At 45.4% G+C, this 21,876-nt stretch overlaps 1 protein-coding gene across 1 annotated transcript in view; it reads right to left on the reverse strand.

The window, feature by feature from the left end:
- Positions 1 to 21,074, reverse strand: part of IGF2 (insulin like growth factor 2) — a 34,251-nt gene extending 13,177 nt beyond the window's left edge. Inside the window, exons 1-2 of the mRNA XM_007062965.4 lie at positions 20,738 to 21,074; positions 7,084 to 7,246 (exon numbers count right to left, since the gene is read on the reverse strand). Of these exons, the coding sequence (XP_007063027.1) occupies positions 7,084 to 7,246; positions 20,738 to 20,836 (262 nt within the window). The 5' untranslated portion in view covers positions 20,837 to 21,074. The remainder of the gene's footprint in view (positions 1 to 7,083; positions 7,247 to 20,737) is intronic.
- Positions 21,075 to 21,876: the final 802 nt, after the last annotated feature.

Genomic DNA, 21,876 nt, shown 5'->3' on the forward strand with positions numbered 1-21,876 from the left:
CCCATTGCTGGAGAGCCGGTATCTGGAGAAAGCTGACTGACCAGAATATTACCTAATGTTCGGAGCTTGTTTTTAGAGCTCACAGAGGAAGTGAGGTGCTGGCTGATCTGTTCCTTTAATTCAAACAGCCCCAGGACGCCAGCCACAAAGTGTGGACAGGTTTGCTAGACTGGTAATCCCTGAATTTCTCTGGCTCCCCCCTCCCCCCCCCCCCGCCATCAGCTTCTCAATCAAAACTGCTACTAGCGCTGACATTTGAGGGCACGTACGGGTATGTATGCATGAGGGAGACTGCGTGTGAGACAGACACCTGTCAGGGATGCTCTAGAGAATATTTAGTCCTGCCGTGAGTGCGGGGGACTGGACCAGATGACTCTCGAGGTCCCTCCCAGTTCTACGATTCCATGTGCATAGCGGTATGTGTGTGGGGTGGGGTGGGATGCACCACATGCATGTCGGTGCACGGGGTGGGGGAAACGCATGTACTTGTTCATGGCTGCGTGGGGAGGAAGCAGCGTGTACGCGCTGCGTGTGTGTGTGTGCGTGCCACACACAGGAGAAATTTTAGGATTCTCCGGTCTCCCCGGTTTCTCCAATCAGTCAAGCACCAAGCCAAATGGAATGAGGCTTTGGGTGTAAACAATCCCCTCTCCCCTGTCAGAGGAATGTAGAGACTAACAAGAAAGCCTTTGTCAGATGGCTGGGCAGCCACAGCCATTGTCTCAGTCCCCCCCGCCTGCCCCTCCCCCCACCCAGCAGCAACTCCCTCCGCCCCCCCCCCCCCGCCCCTTCTTTTTCCGAGTGTTATTGTGAGGAATGGCAGAGAGAAAGAATGTGCCCTGTCAGCATAAGTGGCTGTTGGAAAGAGCTAAATTCTTATCAGCTGTTGGAAAGGAGGAAACAGGAGCTGTTGTTTACAGAGAAGTCAGACACCCCCCCTGTCCCCCCTCCTCCACTGCCCCTATTCCAGCAACTCCAGATCCAGGTCTTCCTTTCTATCCACCCCTCTCCCTGGTTCTGTTTTTTTTTGCTCATAGCAGGAGTCCCTTGCTCCTGCTGAGGCCCGAACCCTGGTGTCAGACTCTTGGCCCTGCACCCCTCATTCTAATGCCTCTGAGCCTAAATCACCATCATCCTGCTCATAGTGCAGTCACTCACACTGGTGCAAAAAGCTTCCTGGTCAGAACGATAGCCTTCAGTGCTGTCTCTGCATCACTGTGTTGGACTGTAGAAGGGTCTGGGTTGCAGCAAGTCGGAGCCTTTCTCAGAAACATTCACAGAGTTTGATGTTTTGACATCCAACTCATTTTAGAGAGCTGGTTTTCTGCCACTCTCTCCTCTCATCAGCCTCAGAGGAAAATCTTCACAAGTGCCTTGCTCAAATACAAGAACAGTCCAAAAGTCCTGCAAGATCACTTAACCTCTAGGGCCAGATCCTCAGCTGGTATAAATTGGCAAACGCTCCACTGATCTACACCAGCGGAGGACCTGGCTACAAAAGGGAGAGGTTTATACCACGTTGTGAGAGGGTCATAGGAGTTTTCATTGCAAAATGTTTTCAGCGTGTCTCTCCCCAAATTTCCTCCTGAAATGATTTGATGGAGGGAAAAATCACATATTTGGTACCAGCTGAAGGAGGATGTGCCTTCTTCGCACGTCTCAGAACTGTTGTTTCCCCACTTTTCTCCGCTACCGCAAAACACCTTTGCATCCTCTCTCACTAAATACAGAAATGGAGAGGAGCTGAAGCAGAATCCCAGATCAAAATATTCCTCTAACCCTTATCCCCTCGGGGGTGCACAAGATCTAGATTTAAATATTACAGTTTTAGCTCATTTCCATGCAGAACAGAGAGAAACAACATCTCCACTGGCCCACCCCCTTAAACCAGTGGTTTTCAACCTTTTTTCATTTGCGGACCCCTAGAAAATTTCAAATGGAGGTGCAGGCCCCTTGGAAATTTTAGACATAGTTGGCAGAGTCCTCAGACCACAGGTTGAAAACTACTGGCTTAAACCAAAGAAAAACCCCCACACCCTTTAGATATAAGGCCTGGAGTTAGGAGTGCGCCCAGAAGAACTGTTGCCTTTGGACTATTCCTGCAGGTCTCATTCATGTGTGAATTCCATTTAAACATCAGTGGGCTTTCTCACAGAGTTTTCTTCAGGAGTAAGGGCTACAGGATCGGGATCCTGGGGAGCAGCAAGTACATTCTCTCCATTTCCGTTTATTGCTGTTGGGCGACGGTAGCATCCAGGCCCCGTCGTACTGGGTGCTACACAGACAATGCCAATCCCTGTCCCACAGAGCTTACAAGAGAAACCATACCAGACAGAGCAAAAAAGTATTTTTAAAAGTGCAAAACTTTTTTATGGTTTATATAAAAAGAGATGATTTCTCTCATCTATCCCGTCCCCTCAGTTGAGCAACGCCAGCACCAGCACCAGTACTGACTCAGAGTGTCATCTTTGTGTACTAACAACCCAGCAGAAATGGTCCTCTGGTAATTAACTAGGCACCACCGTTAAAGTTAGTTTCAACACCGATAATCTCCACGATCGTTTGTATTTCTTTTAGAGCTGCGGTTCTTGGGAGTCCTGATTAATATTTATTATTTGTAATGCGATGGTAGCTAGGAGCCCACAGGCATGGATCAAGACCCATTGTGCTAGGCGCTGTGCAAATACACAACAAAGAGATGGACCCTGCCCCAAAGACCTTGCAATCTAAGTAATCTCCCCTTTCATGTCATTCATAAATTTCTTGATCTTGTGCAGAAGAGCTTGAAAATGTGAGTCCTAAAGACTCCGAATCCAGAGGGCATATAAAAAAGAACCCAATGCATATTTTTAAGATACTCATTATTTATGAACACCTGAGGTTGGCAATTCTGATTCTCCCAAGTGAATTTAATTTTTAGTCCCCTACACTGTGTACTTCCGGTGTACTTCCCTGCTTCACCAGATAAATACATTGACCCAGCTCTCCGTTGCTTTGCACCTTGTATTGTCGATGACACCGGTCTAAAGTGGGTATCAAGTGTTGCCATTCTGATCTGATGGGATCTTGCATCCACCAGGCACTGGTGCAAATGGCAACGCCACAGTGCAGAGCAATGGAGAATCAAGCCCAGGATGTTTGAGAGGTGCTCAGACACTCCAGCAACCAGGGCTAATGGAGGCACCTAAATGCAACAGTGCTGTGCCTCCCAGCGATGCCTGCCTAGTGCTTTAGTTTTAATTGACTTTTTAAAATTATTTCCTTTCACACTGATGTATAGCAGTGGGTTCCTATGAAAATCCCAGTGCTGGAAGAGAAGCGATGCATGAAATAAGTCAAAACATTTTAATGTTTACATCTTTCTCTGATAGATGCAGGAGGAGCTCAGCCGTGCGTGTGGGGCCAGATTATCCAACAGGTTCACCTCCCCTGTATGCATGCAAATGCTGTGCTTAATTTGTGCCAGGGCTTGCCAGAGCTCAGCCCCAGCACCTGTAGGCTTGGCAGTTTGTAGCCCCGGCGCTACTGGGCTTGCCGCATCAGTTATGGAAGTAAAAAAAATTGCTTGAACCCCGGCACCTAATTGCTTGAGCCCCGGCACCTCTTTCACTACAAATTAAGCACTGTTTAAATGGCATGCTGAGCAGCCAGCGCTCTCAATGAGAGCTGCCCGGTGCTAAGCAGTTATGAAAAATCTGGCCCCAGTTTTGAAAAGCAAAGCCAGAATTTTCCGAATACTCAGTTCAGCACAATGGGCAGGAGATAAACTAAAGAGAAAGTTCCTTAGATCATTAGGGTGCATTCTAATTCAGATACCACTGAGGGCTTTTTCAGAGCTAATAAGCATGTTTCTATGCTATGCTCCTCTGCGCCCAGTGTCTCAGTATAGTGACATGTTCCCATGACTTGCAAGGTGTAATTTGATTTACATTGCAGGTCCTATGAAGCACCCCTTGTTAGGTGGTAAAGGATTAACATGGGCTTGGGCTGGTTTTATTTCCTCTCCCTGGGCACAGGGACCCTTCAGAAAAATCAAGAGAAGAAAAGAGTATTTGCCACTTGGCATGAAGCTGCTTATCTGCCTTCAAAAGTGTTTTTATTTTGGACTGGAAGAAAGGGTTACTTGAGGTGAAAGGAGGTCCGTATGTCAGCAAAACAAAAGCCCCATTCCCTTTCCTCTCCAGAGAGGGGGAGGGGAGAAAGACGCACAAAAAGGAGAGAGACAGACACTCAACTATATATAGACAGAGAGGAAGAGGTGTTAGACCCAGACAGAGCTATCCTCTTCACAGTTGGCTAGTAAAGCAAGTCTCTGGTCCTATAGTCTCAGCAGAATTTTGGCATGTGGTCTGTTGACAGAAGGAAACGTGGAAGGCAGAAGATGAGAACAGAAAGAGTAGCTAGAACTGCAAACTCTTGCAGCTGAGCTAACCAACAGAAAGGAAGTGCTCCAAACCAGCTTCCAGAACTGTAGCCCCTGGAGCACTTGCTAGTGGTCAGCAGAAAAGTAGCTGGTGACATGGTGACAGTTTATGATCAGCTGCTCAATCACACCAGTGCAGCTAAAAATTCTTAGTAGCATTCTTAATATTACACTGCTGTGCCCCTGGGACGGCCAATCGAGGGACAGTGCACCACACTGTGTCCAGTTCTGGGTATTGTGTCCAGTTCTGGGCACCACATTTCAGGAAAGATGTGGACAAATTGGAGGAAGTCCAGAGAACAGCAACAAAAATGATGAAAGGTCTAGAAAACATGACCTATGAGGGAAGACTGAAAAAATTGGGTTTGTTTAGTCTGGAAAAGAAAAGACTAAGAGGGGACATGATAATTTTCAAGTACATAAAAGGTGGTTACAAGGAGGAGGGAGAAGAATTGTTCTTCTTAATGTCTTGAGGATAGGACAAGAAGCAATGGGCTTAAATTGCAAAAAAGGGAGGTTTAGGTTGGACATTAGGAAAAACTACCTGTCAGGGTGGTTAAACACTGGAATAAATTGCCTAGGGAGGTTGTGGAATCTCCATCAGTGGAGATTTTTAAGAGCAGGTTAGAACAAACACCTTTCAGGGATGGTCTCTAGAGAATACTTAGCCCTGCCTTGGGTGCAGGGGACTGGAGTAGATGACCTCTCAAGGTCCCTTCCAGTTCTATGACACTATGATTCTATACCACCATGAATTGTAGGTGATGGGTCCAGGAGACAATCTCAATGTGGTTTGCACTATGAAAGTTTTGGAACCTCCTTCTGCTCCTGTGAGATGAGACAAAACAACAGAACTGATGCGACATCAGTTGACCTGAACCAAACCTCAAAGTTCAGATCAAAACACTTTGGGGGTGGAAATTCAAAGCTGAGATTTGGGTTCTTTTCTAAATGTAGCCATTCCCCTTCCCCCTGAAAACTGAGATCTAGATATCAATAAATCCTATACAGTTGGTTACCAATTGAGATTGAGAATTGCCACTAATTAGCCTAAGTCAGATAGGAGGTAAGGGAGGGGAGAATTTATAACAGGGAGTGCATTTGCTATCTACCTTTACCTCTCCTGGCCATCTTCCTACAAATTATACTTGTCTTTCAGTGTTACTCCTGTAATTAGATGAAAGCAGTTCAGTCAGCAAGCGAATAACAAGATGGAAGTATTCTTTAATTGGGGGAGGGAGAAATAGTGTCCTTTGATTGAAATACCTCAACAAGACTCTTGCGACAAATTCAGGGTGCAGCTCTACTGAAACCAGTGGAGCTGCATCCTCACCGCAGAAATGAATGTGCCCAACGTAAGGCTGAAGGGATGAAGTGTGACCCTGTCTCCATGAGGAAAATGGCCTGGTGCTAACCAGAGTATGTTCATCCTTCCTCTCCTTTCCCTCCTATACCTCACAGTTGTTGAATCTTTTAGCTGCTAGTATAAACGGGACAAAACAATGTGATATTGGGACGGAAAGCGTGATGTGATTGGGTCTCTACCATACTTCCAGTAACTCCGCCGAAGACATTTTTGCCCTGTATGCCAGCAGCTAACGAACTTTTTTTTGACACCAGTGATAGAGCAACAGGTTGGGAAAGGACCATTAACTACTATTTTCAGCAGTGGGTCATTATCCATGCTTGGGGCCTTTGAAATTCACTGGGAGTGGCTTGAAACAGACAAATGCAGACAACCAGAGCTGCACAGATAAAAAAGGAAAAATGAGCATTTCCTCTGAAATCAATTTATATTGTCATTGGCAGCTTTTGTCCGTAAGCCTCAGGTAAAACTGTAAGCAGAATGCCTAATTGGATGTGTGTGTCCGGGTGTATGTACAAGCTTTCACACGTGCAGAGCACAGATTGGACATGCAGGGCACAGACTGAGCATGCAGTAATAAGAAAATGGCTTGGGAAAATCGTTATGGCAATTGCATTCTTGCACCGGTGTGATCAACTTCCCAGCAATCTCCCTGCTCCACCTCGGATATGGGAGTTTTCTGCCCAGCGAATACTCCTAGCATAACGGGCAGCTTCCTTTTGACACTTCTGGCACGGCCACATGCATGAAAAACAAGGGCTTCCGCCAGTATGGTAGAATCTTCATCACACTTGGGGCCTGATTCCCCTGTCTTGCTCCTTGGGTAGTCGCTTATATCGGTGCAAAATGGGAGTAAAGTGACACGAAAGAGCGCATAGATTCTTTACTCTCTTGCACATATCTTATCACAACTGCTAGTGTATTTCCCATAGCCTTCACTTTGTGGGTGGTGCATTGAGCCAGGGTAAGTTATGTTAGATCTAATGCTGGGCACATGGGGGTGTTGATTCCAGAACATGCACTATGGCACCTTCGGTCAGAGAGATCTTTAGAACGAGCTTTGTCTCCCTGGAAATGAGCTGAATCCTAGTAGTGTGAGCTGCCCATCAGGGACGTGGGACCAGCGCTCTTAGAAGTCACCTGTTCATCCATAGGGATGAAGAAGCATGTGTGATTGTGTCTGCGCTAATGTGTCTTTGGAGGAGAACATTTCCTGCTGCATGCCCCTCCGGCTTCCCTGATGCCCAAGTAGCCAGTCAATTCAACACAAAAAAAAAATGCCAGAGCTACTTACTGAAGTAGAAGCCCCTGTCCCCACAGACAAACTGCAGTGTGTCTACTAGTTCCCCACCACAGAGCGTTTCAGCAGTGCCATATGCCGACGTGGAGTCCACCGTGTATGCCAGGAAGGTGAGCGCGAGCAGCAGTATCCGCCTAGAAGCACACATCCTCTGCACCTGAGAGACACAAATTCAAAATGTTAACTATGGTGCAGAACCCCATTTGAGTGTTCTCTAGGCACCAAGCACAACATGATTGTGTGCATGCATAGGAGGGCTTGTGACTGTTTGTGTAAGGAGAAGCACGTGCTCTTTAGCTTATTTGCGAAGCATTCAGACTCTTCTGACAGTGGTTAAAAACATGCAATTGCCAGACAGCATTCATCTTGCCACTTGCATACAGCTGGCTCCCACAAAGTAACACCTCCTCTCAGTCACCCAGAGAAGATTCTGCCTCTGAGAGAAGTTCCCAGTTTTGTCACGGCCAAGGACGCACGGTTGCCTTAGTTGCTGCCATCAGATATATCTTCTCCTTTTTGCTCAGTCAATCTCAGGGGCCGAGCTTTGAATACAATCTTTGGGAGACTAAAGGTGATCCCTTAGAGATCCCTTTACAAAGAGTTACAAAGAGATCGCTTAGAACTGTCATTCTCTTCCTTATGGAAACACAACATTATTCTTTCAGACACCAAAAGTTAGGGCTAAGGCATCATAGATAGGGCTGTTTTCTATAGCAATAATTTAAACTGTGATTCTGTGGGACTGTTATGTACTATCATTTCTCTATTCAACTCCAGCCATGAACCTCAGTGCTGACATGCTTCATCCCCTTCTATTCCAGTCCCAGGCCTCTGAGCATTGACTGCCAAATGTGTGTCTGGGAAGGGGGAGTGGGAAAGTTGGTTGTGGTGGTGGTCATGCAGGCCAATAGTCTAGGATTAAACCACCAACTTATCTTATTTTATTTGTGGCCTAAATCAAGATTTGAACCCAGATCTCCAGAAGGTTTAAAGGCCAATGCCTAATGCCTTCCATCACAAAATCTGTACCTGAGGTTCCCCTCCCTAGCATGCTAGGGCCGGATTTTGAGTCCTCTTGGGTGTGTATGTAACTCCATGAAGTGCTATCACACACCCTTGGGTGGCCTCAGGCGAGCCCCTTTACCTCAGTGTACCACTTTCAGCCTCTTTAAAATGGAGCTAATACCACCTCTCAGGAGCGAAGAGGCTAAAACCATGCATGACTGGAGACAGGGATACCTCAGTGATGAGCCCCTCCAGAGAAAACCCTGAAATAAAGCAGCATAGTGAATGTGGCTGCTGAAATCCAGTCAGAACTGCAGGGGGAGAGAATGGCAAGATGGCAAGTAGAATAAGGCAATTTTGAGGTCCACAGTTAGTGAGAAAAAAAATGTTGTATTATCTATGTACTTATGTGGCTCTCATCACCACAGCATCTGAACAACTCTTAATTATTAATGGATTTTATCCAACTTCATGGTTTGATCCCTGTTTTACAGATGGGGAAGAGAGGCATAGGGTAGATAAAGGAGACTTGCCCAGGGTCACAGAGGAAGTCTGTGACTGAGCCAAGAATTTAATTCAAGTCTCCTTTCCAACCCAATACCCTATCCACAAAGCCATCCTTCCTACCAACTTTCATAGTAGAGTACAGCTCAACCCACCAGTGATAGAAATAATCTGACTTTACCATGGTTACTAGTCCCTTTAGATCATGAAAAATAAAAGGCCACATGGGCCAAGCATGGCGGGGAAATATGAAGGGGAGCCAAGGACTCCTCCAGTAAGTGTCATCTTTTTCCTGTTACAATTTTAATGTTTGATTTCTTTTTAGAGATGGACCTGAACCAGAGCCTCCGCTCAGAACACCCCTGACCTAGTTCTGTAATTCAGGCCTCATATCCATGCCCAACACATGATTTCACTAGCTTGTATGAAGACATGTTCTGAAGAAGCAGCAAAGAGAAAGATGCACATCATATCCTCACTTGCTGGTCCAAACAGGAGGCATAAACTGATACGATCTGCCACTGTCCCTTGTAGTCCTGCCTTGTGTTCCCACAAGCCAGTACATTGGGTACTTGTTAGTCTTCCTAACCTGGCAACACTCCTAAAATCCTCCTATTGGAAGATGCTGCAGTTCAGGCCAGATATACAGGCTGGCATGTAAAATTAAAAAGGTTGTAGAGGAGTTTTTAAACTAAGGGCTGGGGGACAACTGACAGGTGCGGAGCAGCACAACGTTTGGACAGACACATCTCTTAAGGGAGGATTTATTAAAGGGGATACTCTATATCCTAGTAAGGAGGAGAGGATAGAAGTTGATAAAGTACAGGCAGGAACTGAAGAGAAACAGTCAATCAAAAGAGTTCTATTCAGTTACATCATAGGAAGGCAGACAACTAAATATTGACAAATTTTATAAGTACTTGTATATAAATGCAAGAAGTCTAAATACTAAGACAGGGTGAGCTTGAGTGCCTGGTATTAAATGAGGATATTGATAATAGGCATCACAGAAACGTGGTGGAACAACGATAATCAATACAACAGAGTAATACCAGGGTACAAAATATATAGGACTGACACAGTACATTGCACTGTTAGGGGAGTGGCACTATATGTGAAAGAAAGCATGGAGTTGAATATAGTAAAAATCTTAAATGAATCAAACTGTACCATAGAATCTCTCTGGATAGAAGTTCCATGCTTGAGTAATAAGTGTATAGCAATAGGAATATACTGCCAACCACCTGACCATGATGGTGACAGTAATTGTGAATGGTCAGGGAGATTAGAGAGGCTACAAAAACAGAAAACCCAATAATAATGGGGGATTTCTACTATCCCCATATTGACTGGGAACATGTCACCTCAGGTGCGATCCAGAGATAAAATTTCTAGACACTATTAATGACTGCTTCTTGGAGCAGCTAGTCCTGGAACTTACAAGGCAAGGCAATTCTTGGTTTAATCCTAAATAGCACATAGGATCTGGTCTAAGAGGTGAATACAATTGAATTGCTTGGTAATAGCACATAATTTAATTAAAGTTAACTTCCTTGTAAAGGGGAAATACCAAAGAAACCCGCAACAGTAGCATTTAACTTCAAAATAGGGGAACTACACAGAAATGAGAAGACCAGTTAAACAGAACTTAAAAGGAACAATCACAAGAATGAAATTAGTTGCAAGCTGCATGGATTTAAACCCCCACCCACCCACACCTCCATAATAGAGGCTCCAACTATATGTATGCCACAAATATATTTTAAAAAGTAAGCGGACCAAAAAATTTCCACCATGGCTAAACAGAGTAAAAGAGGCTTTTAAAAATTAGAAGTCAAATCTTACTGAGAAAAACAGAAAAGTGCATAAGCTCTAGCAAGCCTTCACATAACACAAGTACCAGGGGCCACCCAATGTAATTAATAGGCAGCAGGTTTAAAACAAATATAAGGAAGTCCTTCTTCATACAACACACAGTCAACCTGTGGAACTCATTGCCAGGGGGTGTTGTGAAGGCCAAAAGTATGACTGGGTTCAATAAAGAATTAGATAAGTTCAGGGAGGATAGGTCCATCAATGACTAATAGTGAGGGTCAGGGATGCAACCCCCTGCTCTGGGTGTCCCTAAACCTCTGCCTGCCAGAAGCTAGGATTGGACAACAGAGGATGGATCACTCAATAATTGCCCTGTTCTGTTCATTTCCCCTGAGGCATCTGGGGCTGGTCATTGTCAGAGACAGGATACTGAGCTAGATGGACCATTGGTCTAACCTAGTATGGCTGTTCTTATGTTCTGATGACATTTAGAGTCTGACCCTGCACTACTGAGGTCAGTGGGGACTTCAATGGGATCAAGCTCTTAGTCACTTACTGAGGTTTTGGCTTGCACTGCGCCTCCATTGAGAAACACGAGGAATATCACTGAGCCATGATTTCATTTTCATACACCCTTCCAAGCTAGAGTGTCTCCTATGAAAAGGCTTTAACCTGATTTAATGGCCTGGGCTGGGAGTCGTGACCAATGCTCCCTGGCATTACCTCGGGACTTCCTGTGCACTTCAGTCATATTCCAGATGTAGCAACTTCATGGTTGTGATCTCTAATTAGCACAATTATCCCATTTTTATGAGGCTTCTGATTGCTTAATGTCCCCTGGGGCTTAAGCTAAGCTTGCAGCTCATCACTAGGGTAGCAGGTGGTGTATAGGCAGTGTCATTGCACAAGCAGCTGATATAGGGCTTAAGGACAACCAAATCGTCCCCCACTTCCAATTAACCTCCTGCTCACATGAGCACCATGGTTAACCAAGAAACCTGTCATCAGTTCCCCCTTCCCACCCCCATCCCTATCCCACCACAGTCAGTTCCTCAGAAGGGGATTGCTTAACTTTATGTTTGACCAATCTGGGCAAAAAAACAACCCTCCGCAGAAGGACTAAGATATCGGGCTTTGTCTGTCTCTGAATCTTGAAAGAACCCTGATAAAATCCTCTCCCAGACCACAAGCCTGTATACTTTTATCTGCAACATTAGCTAGGGTCACACTTTAAGAACATCTGTCAGGCAAGCAAGTGACCCCCCTGCTGCGAGTCAGCACTGTGGGTCTGCTCTGAAAGCTGCCATGCACAGAGAGCCTGCCTGTTTCACAACCCAGAAATAAGTTATGTCCAAAACACAAGGGGTAGCTGCTCTGGAACAAAGGTCACTTCGTCTGATCCACCCTTCTCCAAGCAAGCTAGTATCCAGCTACGTATTTCCATCCCCATCCTAACCACACAAGGGAACTGATGGGATATTCTGAAGGGAGTAGTGCTAGACCCATCGGTTCCTCTCTGGTACCTCTAGTCTAAACTCATTACAAGTCCCCTGCCCTGGCAGTGACACCCTCCACCCCAGACAGGTGTCTTGACAGAGAACAGGGAAGAGAGCTCCTTTTCTACCCACCTGTGTGCACTAGCAGAGAAAACAGAGCAGCAAGTAGCCACAGACCCCCGTGGACTAAACACCTTAGGCCAAATGCTTCCATGGAGTTATGCCAGCGATGCATTAGGCCCCAGGTGACCTGTATTCGGCTCTTCCCCTCCTTCCCAGAGCCTTCACCTTAACCAAAGAAGAAGCTGTGGACTAGTCCCAAGCAGAGCTACCCACAGCTGGTTTTTCCCTTAGTCTCCCCATCCCTACCATGTACCATGAGAGAATAAACACATACCGGGAGGGAGAGTTTTTGTCAGCAGTGCAACCTGATACACTCCAGTTCTGTGGGGAAAAACTTCAGTTCCTTTGGAAAATGCCAGCACCTCCAGACTTAAATTACCATTTAAGCTGGGCCCCCAGCCCTTCTCCCCATACAGAGTAAACGCGTGCCATCAGTTTACTCTCCACCCTAAAAATCACCCACTGACTCAGGTACAGAGCCCCTGTTAAATGCCCTGTATTAAAGGCTGTGAGGACAGAGATGGTACTGATGCTGTAATCTAACCCAATACCGATATGGTCATGTGTGATCCAATGAACTGCCTAGTCTATAACCCCTCCTCTTACTCTGAATGCTGGCTCTTTCCAGACAGACAGGTCTCAGGGTGATTTTTACCTTGCGTGTATTTTTTTCCCCTCCCTTCCACAGAACAATGTAATGAGAAACCAGACAGGCAAGCAAGCAAGCAAGCAAAAAGCGTATTTACTATCTAGTGCTGCACTTTCTCCCTGGTTAAAGCAGCTGCAACCCCACACAGTCCCACAGACCTTTATTTATCTATTTGCCATGTTTATTCTCTGGAATACCCAGCAGGCTTGACTGCATGACAAGTTCTGTATGGGCCTTCTGACCTCTGTGACATTGTCACTTGCAGAGAGTGCCTGGAGGTCATTCAATCTGCTCTCTTTCCTCTCCAGTTACATCCCACCCCAATCTGGAAAGGGAAAGGTGTTTCGAGGTCACTTCCACAAGTGTACAAAGCCTATTTTTTTCTGGTTACAAAATCACTTTGCAGGAGGAAGCCTCCTAAATTCCAGTTGGGATACGCTGCCTATTGTTGTCGGAGAGATCTAGGTTCAGTTCCTAGCTCTGCCACAACCTTGCTGCGTAACCTTGGGCGAGTCTCTTAATCTGCCCTTGCCTTAGTTCCCCACTGGTAAAATAGGGATGATACTGCCTTTCTTCCACCCTTTGGCTGTCTTATCTATTTTGACTGTACGCTTTTCAGGGCTGGGACAGTCTCTTACTGTGTGTATAGGATGTAGCACAATGAGGTCTTAGGCACTAATATAATACAAATAAATTAGGGTTGAAAATGGCTGGCAATATTCAACCTACTCAGGAAGTTTTTCTGGCTAAGATGTAAGGTGCACAGCACCATGGCGGGGGGTGGGGGGGGATCTTCACTAGGAAAAAAAAAATCAACCCGTTGCACTCTTGTGAAATCAGGTTGGCTCAGCTGTGTGTATAATGCTGTTTTTTCTTGCCTGCACGGACACAAAGTCAAACAGTCCTTAGCAGGGTTAAATTATCCAATAACGTCATTATAATATGATTTTCTCTACACACAGACAAGTAAAACTCCACCAGGTTTAGAAAGCTTGTTGGGCCACAAGCATGTTTTATATGAGTTTAAACATGGTTATTTTTTTGTAGCGTAGTGTCCCTAGAGTGGCTAGTTTTACTGTAACATTTGTCTTTGGCTCCTCGCTCTCTCCTCAGCTCATTGTAATTTCTCTGCTCATTCAGCGACACCGGCTCCTGCACAATGTTTCCACACTGTTCAGCAGAGGAGCTGTTCCTCTACTTGTGTGCATCAGTGTACAGGGCCCCAAGTGAAATTGCCGGTGAGGGGGAGAGAGAGAGAGAGAGACTGAATATCCCTCTCCCCTCCAGAGAAAGTCGTCCCTCTAGGTCAGGGTCTACCGGAGAAGCAGCGTGGGGAGAAGCCCCTGTACTGAACCCACACAAAAGCTGCCTCTTCCAGGCCCACTGCAAGTGGGAGAATGCAAGTTATTTCTCTCAGTTACCCAGGCTGATTGGTCCCTCACCGGTCAAGTAAATCAAACTTAGGATTCCCTTAGATGATAAAAGGCTTCTACCATCTGCTTCCCCAGCACTGTTAGTGAACAAGCGAGGAGCTGAAACAAGACAAGAGCATGAATCCTATTCACCTGCAGCATACCATCTGCCCCACACTGACTCAGGTATAGGGTGACCAAATAGCAAGTGTGAAAAATCAGCACAGTGGTGGGGGGTAATAGACACCTATATAAGAAAAAGCCCCAAATATTGGGACTGTCCCTATAAAATCAGGACATCTGGTCACCCTACTCATGTGTGTCTATTTACCCTCCACCACATTTCAGAGTGGCTATCTAAAGAGGCTTGTCTGTTTCAGGGATTTTTGCACTGATATAAGCTACACTCATGCAAAGCCCCAGCGCAGATGCATTTGCACTGGGGCAAAGTGGGGCTGAAACTGGGGCAAGTTTATATAGTAATCTCTTCAGAGAAAGAGGCTGTTTTCACAATGGCTTGCACCGTGGGGCCCTGATCCCTAATTTGGGGCCTCTAAGTGCCACTAAAGTTGTCCCGGTGAAGCTCATCCATACAGGGTTTTCATCTCTATTATAGCTACATTGGTACAGCTATACCAGTACAAAAAAATAATAATAATTAGGGCTGTCAATTAATCGCAGTTAACTCAAGTGATTAACTCAAAACAAATTACCTTGATTAAAAAAGTTATTTGTGATTAATCGCAGTTTTAATTTCACTGTTAAACAATTCCAATTTATTATAAATATTTTTGAATGTTTTTCTACATTTTTAAATATATTGATTTCAATTACTACACAATGTGAAGTGCATAGTGCTTACTGTTATTATTTTGATTGTGAATATTTTCACTGTAATAAAGATAAAGAAATAGTATTTTTCAATTCACCTCGTACAAGTACTATAGTGCGATCTCCTTATCGTGAATGTACAATACACAAATGTATATTTGTTACATAACTGCATTCAAAAATAAAACAAGGTAAAACTTTAGAGTCTACAAGTCCACTCAGTCCTACTTCTTGTTCAGTCAATTGCTAAGACAAGTTTGTTTATATCTACAGGGTCCTACCTGTAATTCTCCACCCTGTAATGCACTTTCATGATAAAGAGATTGCACTACAGTACTTGCATGAGGCGAACTGAAAAATACTATTTCTTTGGTTTATCTTTTTTACAGTGCAAATATCTGTAATCAGAAATAATAACAAAGTAAGCACTGTGTCCTTTGTGTTGTGTAGTAATTGAAACCAATGTATTTGAAAATATAGAAAACATCCAAAACTATTTAAATAAATGGTGTTCTATTATTGTTTAACAGTGCAATTAAACCTGTGATTAATGGCAATTAATTTTTTTAATCATTTGACAGCCCTAATAATAATTAGACAAGCCCTGAGCTGTACTCAGATATGCTGAAATAGCAGTCACACCTGTGCTGTGGTACGCCAGCAATAGGTGAGTGGCCACGTGAGGTTATGCAGGATACCTGCACTCTGCTGTGTCGTGAGCTGAAGCTTATGGCACAGCCTCCCTTATTGCTGTTATAGATTTTTTTTTTAGCTACGTACAGCACAGTCAGCTGGGTATGTCAGCTCCATTCAAGTGCTGGAGAATAAGAGGCCAACCGAAGGCGCTGTACCAGAGCTGAGCTGAGAATGCAGAAGTGCCTTGTGTGCGGGTCTGTGCTTAGGCTACTAGACCCCTGTGATGCCTCTCTCCTGTGTGAGCTCCCGGCCAGGCAAATTACCAAACTTCCTGACTGATCCAGTTCCTCCTTTGGTCTGGCCCACTTTAGAGTTTCATTCTACCAGAAGGATCAAATTAGAGAGATGGCCCGATCTGCAAGATTGGAGTCAGAGATAGTGGGTCCAATTCTTCCCCTGAGGAAATCGCTTACACTACAGAATGGGTCTGTAAAGCTGCAATTCCCCTTTGATAGCATTTCACACCCACTTTGCACTGGTGTAAGTAATTACGCATGCAACAGGGCAAGGGAGAATTAAGCCTAGGTTAACAGACATAATGAGTGATGTCTTCAACCATATTAGGCAGGAGATTGCCTGGCAGTTACACAGGGACTTCCTGAATCTCAATTACACTATCTCAGGCACTTACGTGCCTCCCCTGTTACCATCCTGCTGGGCTGCCTCACAGTCTTTAATGACTTTATCCCCAAGGCACCCCTCAGAGACAGGGCAGTTAAACATGGGGAACCGAAGCTCAGTGAGAGTGAGCGATCTGCCCAAAGTCGCACCGGACGTCTGTGGCAAAGCCAGTCTCCCAGATCCCAGGCTGATGCCCAAACCATTGGGAAACGCGTCCTCTCTAAGGGCCCCTTGATACCACTCTGGCACTATAAACAAGAATCCGGACCCTGATTTTCAGAAGTGCTGAGTATCCAGAACTCCAGCTGAAGTCAATGGGAGAATGCAGACACTCAGCACCGTTGAAAGTCAGGCCTTGACTTAATGCACACCCAGGACAGAGGTGCTGTTACCACTCCAGAGACCTGGGAGTGTCTGGAAGTTATAAGAGTGCAGGGGAAGGTGTTTCATCTTAATATTTAGAATGTCACAAGTGTGGGTCTGTTGCGCAAGACCTGCATCCGATGTTACTGTGACTTCTTTGCCATTCTAACACTCAGGAAAGAGAAGCCTTCCCTGTATAGGAAGGGGGAGGAACTCAGAGCCCAGTGCCATGTCGGATGGCACAGTGGTATTATGAAGGAGGCCTATGCTATGCATTACTCTGGAAGTGAGTTGCTAGGGAGTGGCTTCAGGGTAACATCAGTAGTTTTCTGAGGACTAATCTTTGTACAACGTGCCAGTGTGTCTCTAGGAACATGCTTAGTGAGCCCCAGAGCTGCCAGTTCTCATGATATTCGGTGTTTCCTTAAAGCTCTAGGTACTGGAATCATCTGATTGTATGAAACTCTTAGCTTTTATTGTAAAAAAAATGAAGTTTCTAGCCCTCAGAGCCCTCTAGCCCTGAGATGAAAGGTCAGCTCTCAAATACTGGAAGGCAGATAACACGAACCCCAAGTTTGCTAGTTTTAAAAATCACATGATTTAAGCAAATCTCATGATTTGTTGGCACCTGACTCTTGACTGTTATATGCCTGAGGCTGGCAACACTATGTTAGCTCTTACTTTCTTGTGTCTTAAATGGGAAATGTGCTCCCTCTGTGCCCCACTCTGGGAGGGGGGTTCCCTCCATACCCTGCAGCTCCCTCTGTCCCACACTGGGAGATTGAGGGGATCTCTCTCTGTACAGTAGGTGTTAGCTACAATAGTCTTTGCTGGGGAAACTATGTGGGGGGCCGGGGGGGAATCAAACTAGAAAAAGGTGAAACGGGTACTCAGTATTATTTACTCGGGAGTGTATTGCACAAACTTTGGTATGCAGCCCAGAAATATTTGATTTATTGCATTAAAAGGGAAATGCAATCTTGCTTAACTCTTCTAAAGACAGCTGGCAGAATCTGGAGAAGGGATTTCAAAGTCAGTGTTAGTAGCCTCATTTAACTTTTTTCTGATTTACTCCAGGTTTTGGAAGCAAATACAGCAAAGCAAGTGGAACGATAAAGAGAGAAGAGTTAAGCCGTTTAATCAGAAATTGTGGTGACTGGAGTTTTCTGGCAAGTGATATTCCCACAACACATTGAACTGGCTTTAGGTCTTGGCAGAGCACGGTTAACCCTTTCCGTTCTATTTCATACAAGTGATCAGTGTGTGTATTTTATCCCTCTCCCACTGAAGCCAGTAAACCACACACACACACACACACACACACACACACACCCCGCCCCAGCCCATCTCTAGATATAGAATCTTTTAAAGCAAAGACAAACCAAAGTAGGATTTGCGAGCTCAGTCCCAGGATATGCACCTGTGGTGGACAGGAGAGGGTGCACCACCTGCAGTGCTCCTACGTGATATCCTGGAAAAGGACCAGATTCTCTGTCTCTCTAAAAAGAAGACCTGTGTTTGCTTTATTTTAAAAACTAGAGCAATTCCTTCTTATAATGCTCTGTTATGCAGCTGGGGCCTGATCCAAAACCCAGTTGTCATTGATGGAAAGACTTGCAATGACTTCACTGGGCTTTGGATGAAGACTCTGTGTAGTAATTTGGTCCAGCCAGTGATCCTCCCACACAGGTTATAGTAAAGGATCATCAGTAGAAAGCGCGCACACACACACACAGATTTTGGCTTTGAGATTTTGCTGGGAAGGGGAAAAAGCCCAACAACTTTTTTTTGGGGGGGGGGGGGTGGGAGGGGGCAGGAAAAGTGGATTTGTTTATCCCTTTATGAATTTTCACAGAAAGCCCCTTTGACAGGTTAAGTGAACATGTGCCTGTCAACAAATCGGAGCAGGTTTTGCAACTGTGACCCATTCTCCCCACCACCAAACTTGTCAGTTTTGGTCCAGAGAAGCCCAAACCAGAAACGTCATCTGGTTTTACTGCCCCAGATTATGGGGTTTCATTGTTTCCTTAATATGCAACCAGAGTCAAACAAATCCAGGGGAAAAAATAAAAGCCTAACAACCTGTTATGTCAAAAAAACAAAACCTACTTCTGCAAACCTTGGGCTCTACAGCCTGTCCTGGTGTTAGGAAGAAAACTATATACTCTGTATAGGGAAGTTCCAATCTAAGGGTTTAAAACAGAGGCTCTCCCAAAGTGTCTATTTAAAACCACCCACACAAGTCTTATTTTTACATTTGATTGCTCAGTGTTGCCTGAGCAAGACCTAGTGTATCAGAAACCCTGTTAACGTACCACTGGTTGAAAGCAAGGCAGCCACATCTGCTGGTACAGTTATGTTAAATCAAAGTTTCCTCATGTGCCCCAATTCCCTACCGCTGAACAGAGTGCTAAAACCTTTCCAAGTTGCTCTCTTAAAACAATTACTGTAGGGAAAAGCAATTGGGAAGGAAGGAAGGGAAAAAAAAAAAAAAAAAGACTCCACACAAAGTAGAAGGCTCCATGCCAACCATTAACTCTCACTCCATTTTGGCTTCATTTTCTTGTTTTTCCTCTCCGAATTTTCATTCCTCTGAGACCGAACATGCTGCAGTGTTTCTCAGAATAGCGTTTAATACTCTCTTAAGGCTCTGAAGCTAAAGAACTGTCTGTCCCTTCCACACAATGCACAATCTTAATATTCCCCCCTGCCAAACGACTTAAGAAAAGCATGCAATATTTTGTTAGAAGAGGTCTATTTCAAGTTCTGCCCAATAGCCCATAGGTGACCTTGCATGACCTCGTATACTAGAAATGAGATCTAAACACCCATAATCTGAGTGCAGATCAGAATGTTGTGACTTGAGCCCTCTGATATAAACACACACACACACACTTAAGATGATCTTAGTATTTGCCTATGAAATAAACATTCCTAGTGAGTGCCATATATCATTCTCCATGCACAGCCTCCCACGATCACCTGCTATTCAGTTTCCGATACTGGCTGTGATGCTGGTATACAAGGGCAATGCTTCTAATTTACTTTTGAGCTTTAAATGAACGCATGCACACATGCACAAGGAGCAGAAAATCCATTAAAAAAAATCTGCTCCACTCCAACTCCAGTCTGGGAATCCCGGCATGATGCCAGTATCTCCATTCATACAAGGACTCAGGAGTCCAGAGCGAGCATATGAGTTTCCTGCACTCCCCCAGTGACAGATCGCAACTCCCCTCCCCTTAGTCAAGAGCAGTGTCCCACCGGGGTGCAGTGCGCAGACATACACCAGTTGTCTAAGGGTGAGCCACCCCCTTGCAGGGGCTCAGCTCTCCTCTCAGTCCTCTGTAGCTGTGCATATACACCCAGCCCCCAGATGAGTCCCTACAGCGCAATGCTGTTACAGCCTCGCCAGCAACTTGTGTCACCCTTCCCTTTTTTAACCTGTTAGGCTCTCACTGGGAGAAGTCCCGTCCTCTAATTTAAAGTGAAGCGACTCAGCCGTCATTTGAGGTCCCTCTAGCGACCCTAAAGGGGAACTGCAGCCAGGCGGGAACTCTTGCTTTTCTGTTTCCAAGCTCCACAAGCAACCAAGGGAGAAAGGGGGAGGGGGGGTGAGGGGGAAGCAGCTCATAAATACTCTCGCCCTCCTACACCGGTCACTTTTGCAAATATCCCATTGCACCCTCTTGCAAGGACTTCACCATCACTCACTTACACAGGAAATGCCGGGATGCAGCAACAAGAAATACAACGTGCCAGCCAAATGCGGCTCCTGGTTGTAATCACGTTGTTTGCACGAGTCCAAAGCGACACAACCCAAACCCTCCTGCCTTGCTTAAAAAAAAAGAAAGCGCCAAGCCCGGCCCCCCGCTCCTGCAGGCGAGAGATCTCTCGCAGCGAGCTGGGCTGCCTTTTCAGCTCATTTCCAGCCCCGCGTCCTTCTGTGAACTGGGGACACGCGCGCGCGCTAAGCAGAAGGAAGAGTCAGAGAGGAGGCTCTGGATCTGCTGGGCTGGCCATCAAAAAGTCTGAGGTGGCTGATCTTAGCTCAGCGAGCCCGCTGGCTGCCCCCTCTGCCTGCGGCGGCACTAGAGACAAGTCCAGCATGGGTTGTTTAATGTTGTCCTTACCTTTAAACTTCCACTGCTACTTTCAACTTCTTGTGTGCAGACCTGGAGTAAGGCTGGGTGGCTGGAGCATTCATCCATGTATCTCTCTGCTCCTGACATGCTTCTGTCCTGCTTGGTTTGTTGTTTAGTTTAATTTGGGGGGGGGGGGAGGTTTTTGGTGTGTCAAGTCCCTGTTTTACGAGGATGTTGCTGGTTTTGCTTTGCTGTCTCTTGGCTTGTTCTTGCTTTTCCAAGAGTCTGAGCTGGTGGGGCTTGGTTCTCCCAGCTGCAGCTATAGTCTCAATTAGCTGCTCCACAACTGAGGAGACAGGCTGAGAGCACTCACTGCCCCTTCTTTTATACACCATCCAATGGGCATGCTCCAACTTCTACTGTAACAACGATCAAGGCAACTCAGCCAATAACCTTGCAGAAGTTATCTAACCCCTCTTTCCCCCTCCCTTCCTCCCTCCCTCCCTCTCTCTCTCTCGTGTAACCCTCGGAGTCTCACACTAGGAAAAAGTTTCAATAACATGGTTTCATAGAATGTTCCTCTCAGGGGGTTGAATGCAGCTACTGCTCCATGCAGAAAAAAATCCCTGTCCTTTGGGTGAGGGCAGAAGGAGGGTGTCTGCTTTCATTGCATGCTGCTTTTCAGATGCAGGTAAAGTGAGCAATAAGAATGTGAACAGATGAATGCAGTTTTTATTTTTCAAAAAAGAGCAGCTCATTCTGGGGTGGCCAAATGCCCTGCTAGGGCTACCACGTTCCTGACTAACGCGACCAAATGTTTAGGAATGGTTGCCTTTGAGTTCATCGGTGTTTCATTTAATTTCACCAGTATTCCTATGGGGAAAACAATCCAATATCAGCTGAGTCGTGATTCATAAGCCAATGGGTACCAAGCAGTGAGTCTACATAGTTCTTTTCCATGGGGAGAATTACCCATTTTCCACACTGAAACCTCTTCATCCAAGTCAGTGTACTTTTCTTAAAAGGTGCCTGCTTCATCCTGAATCTGATCTTTCCTCCTTTCACACAACATCCTCTGAGCTCCTTAACGGAGTCAAAATTCCTCACTTTCCAAGAAATAAAATTTAGATGGTTACTCTAATATTTGATCTTTATTTTCAACAGCTGCGTTTTCACCATTGGTCCTG

Source organism: Chelonia mydas, chromosome 6 (genome assembly GCF_015237465.2).
Source record: "Chelonia mydas isolate rCheMyd1 chromosome 6, rCheMyd1.pri.v2, whole genome shotgun sequence".
Taxonomy (NCBI): Eukaryota; Metazoa; Chordata; order Testudines; family Cheloniidae; genus Chelonia; species Chelonia mydas.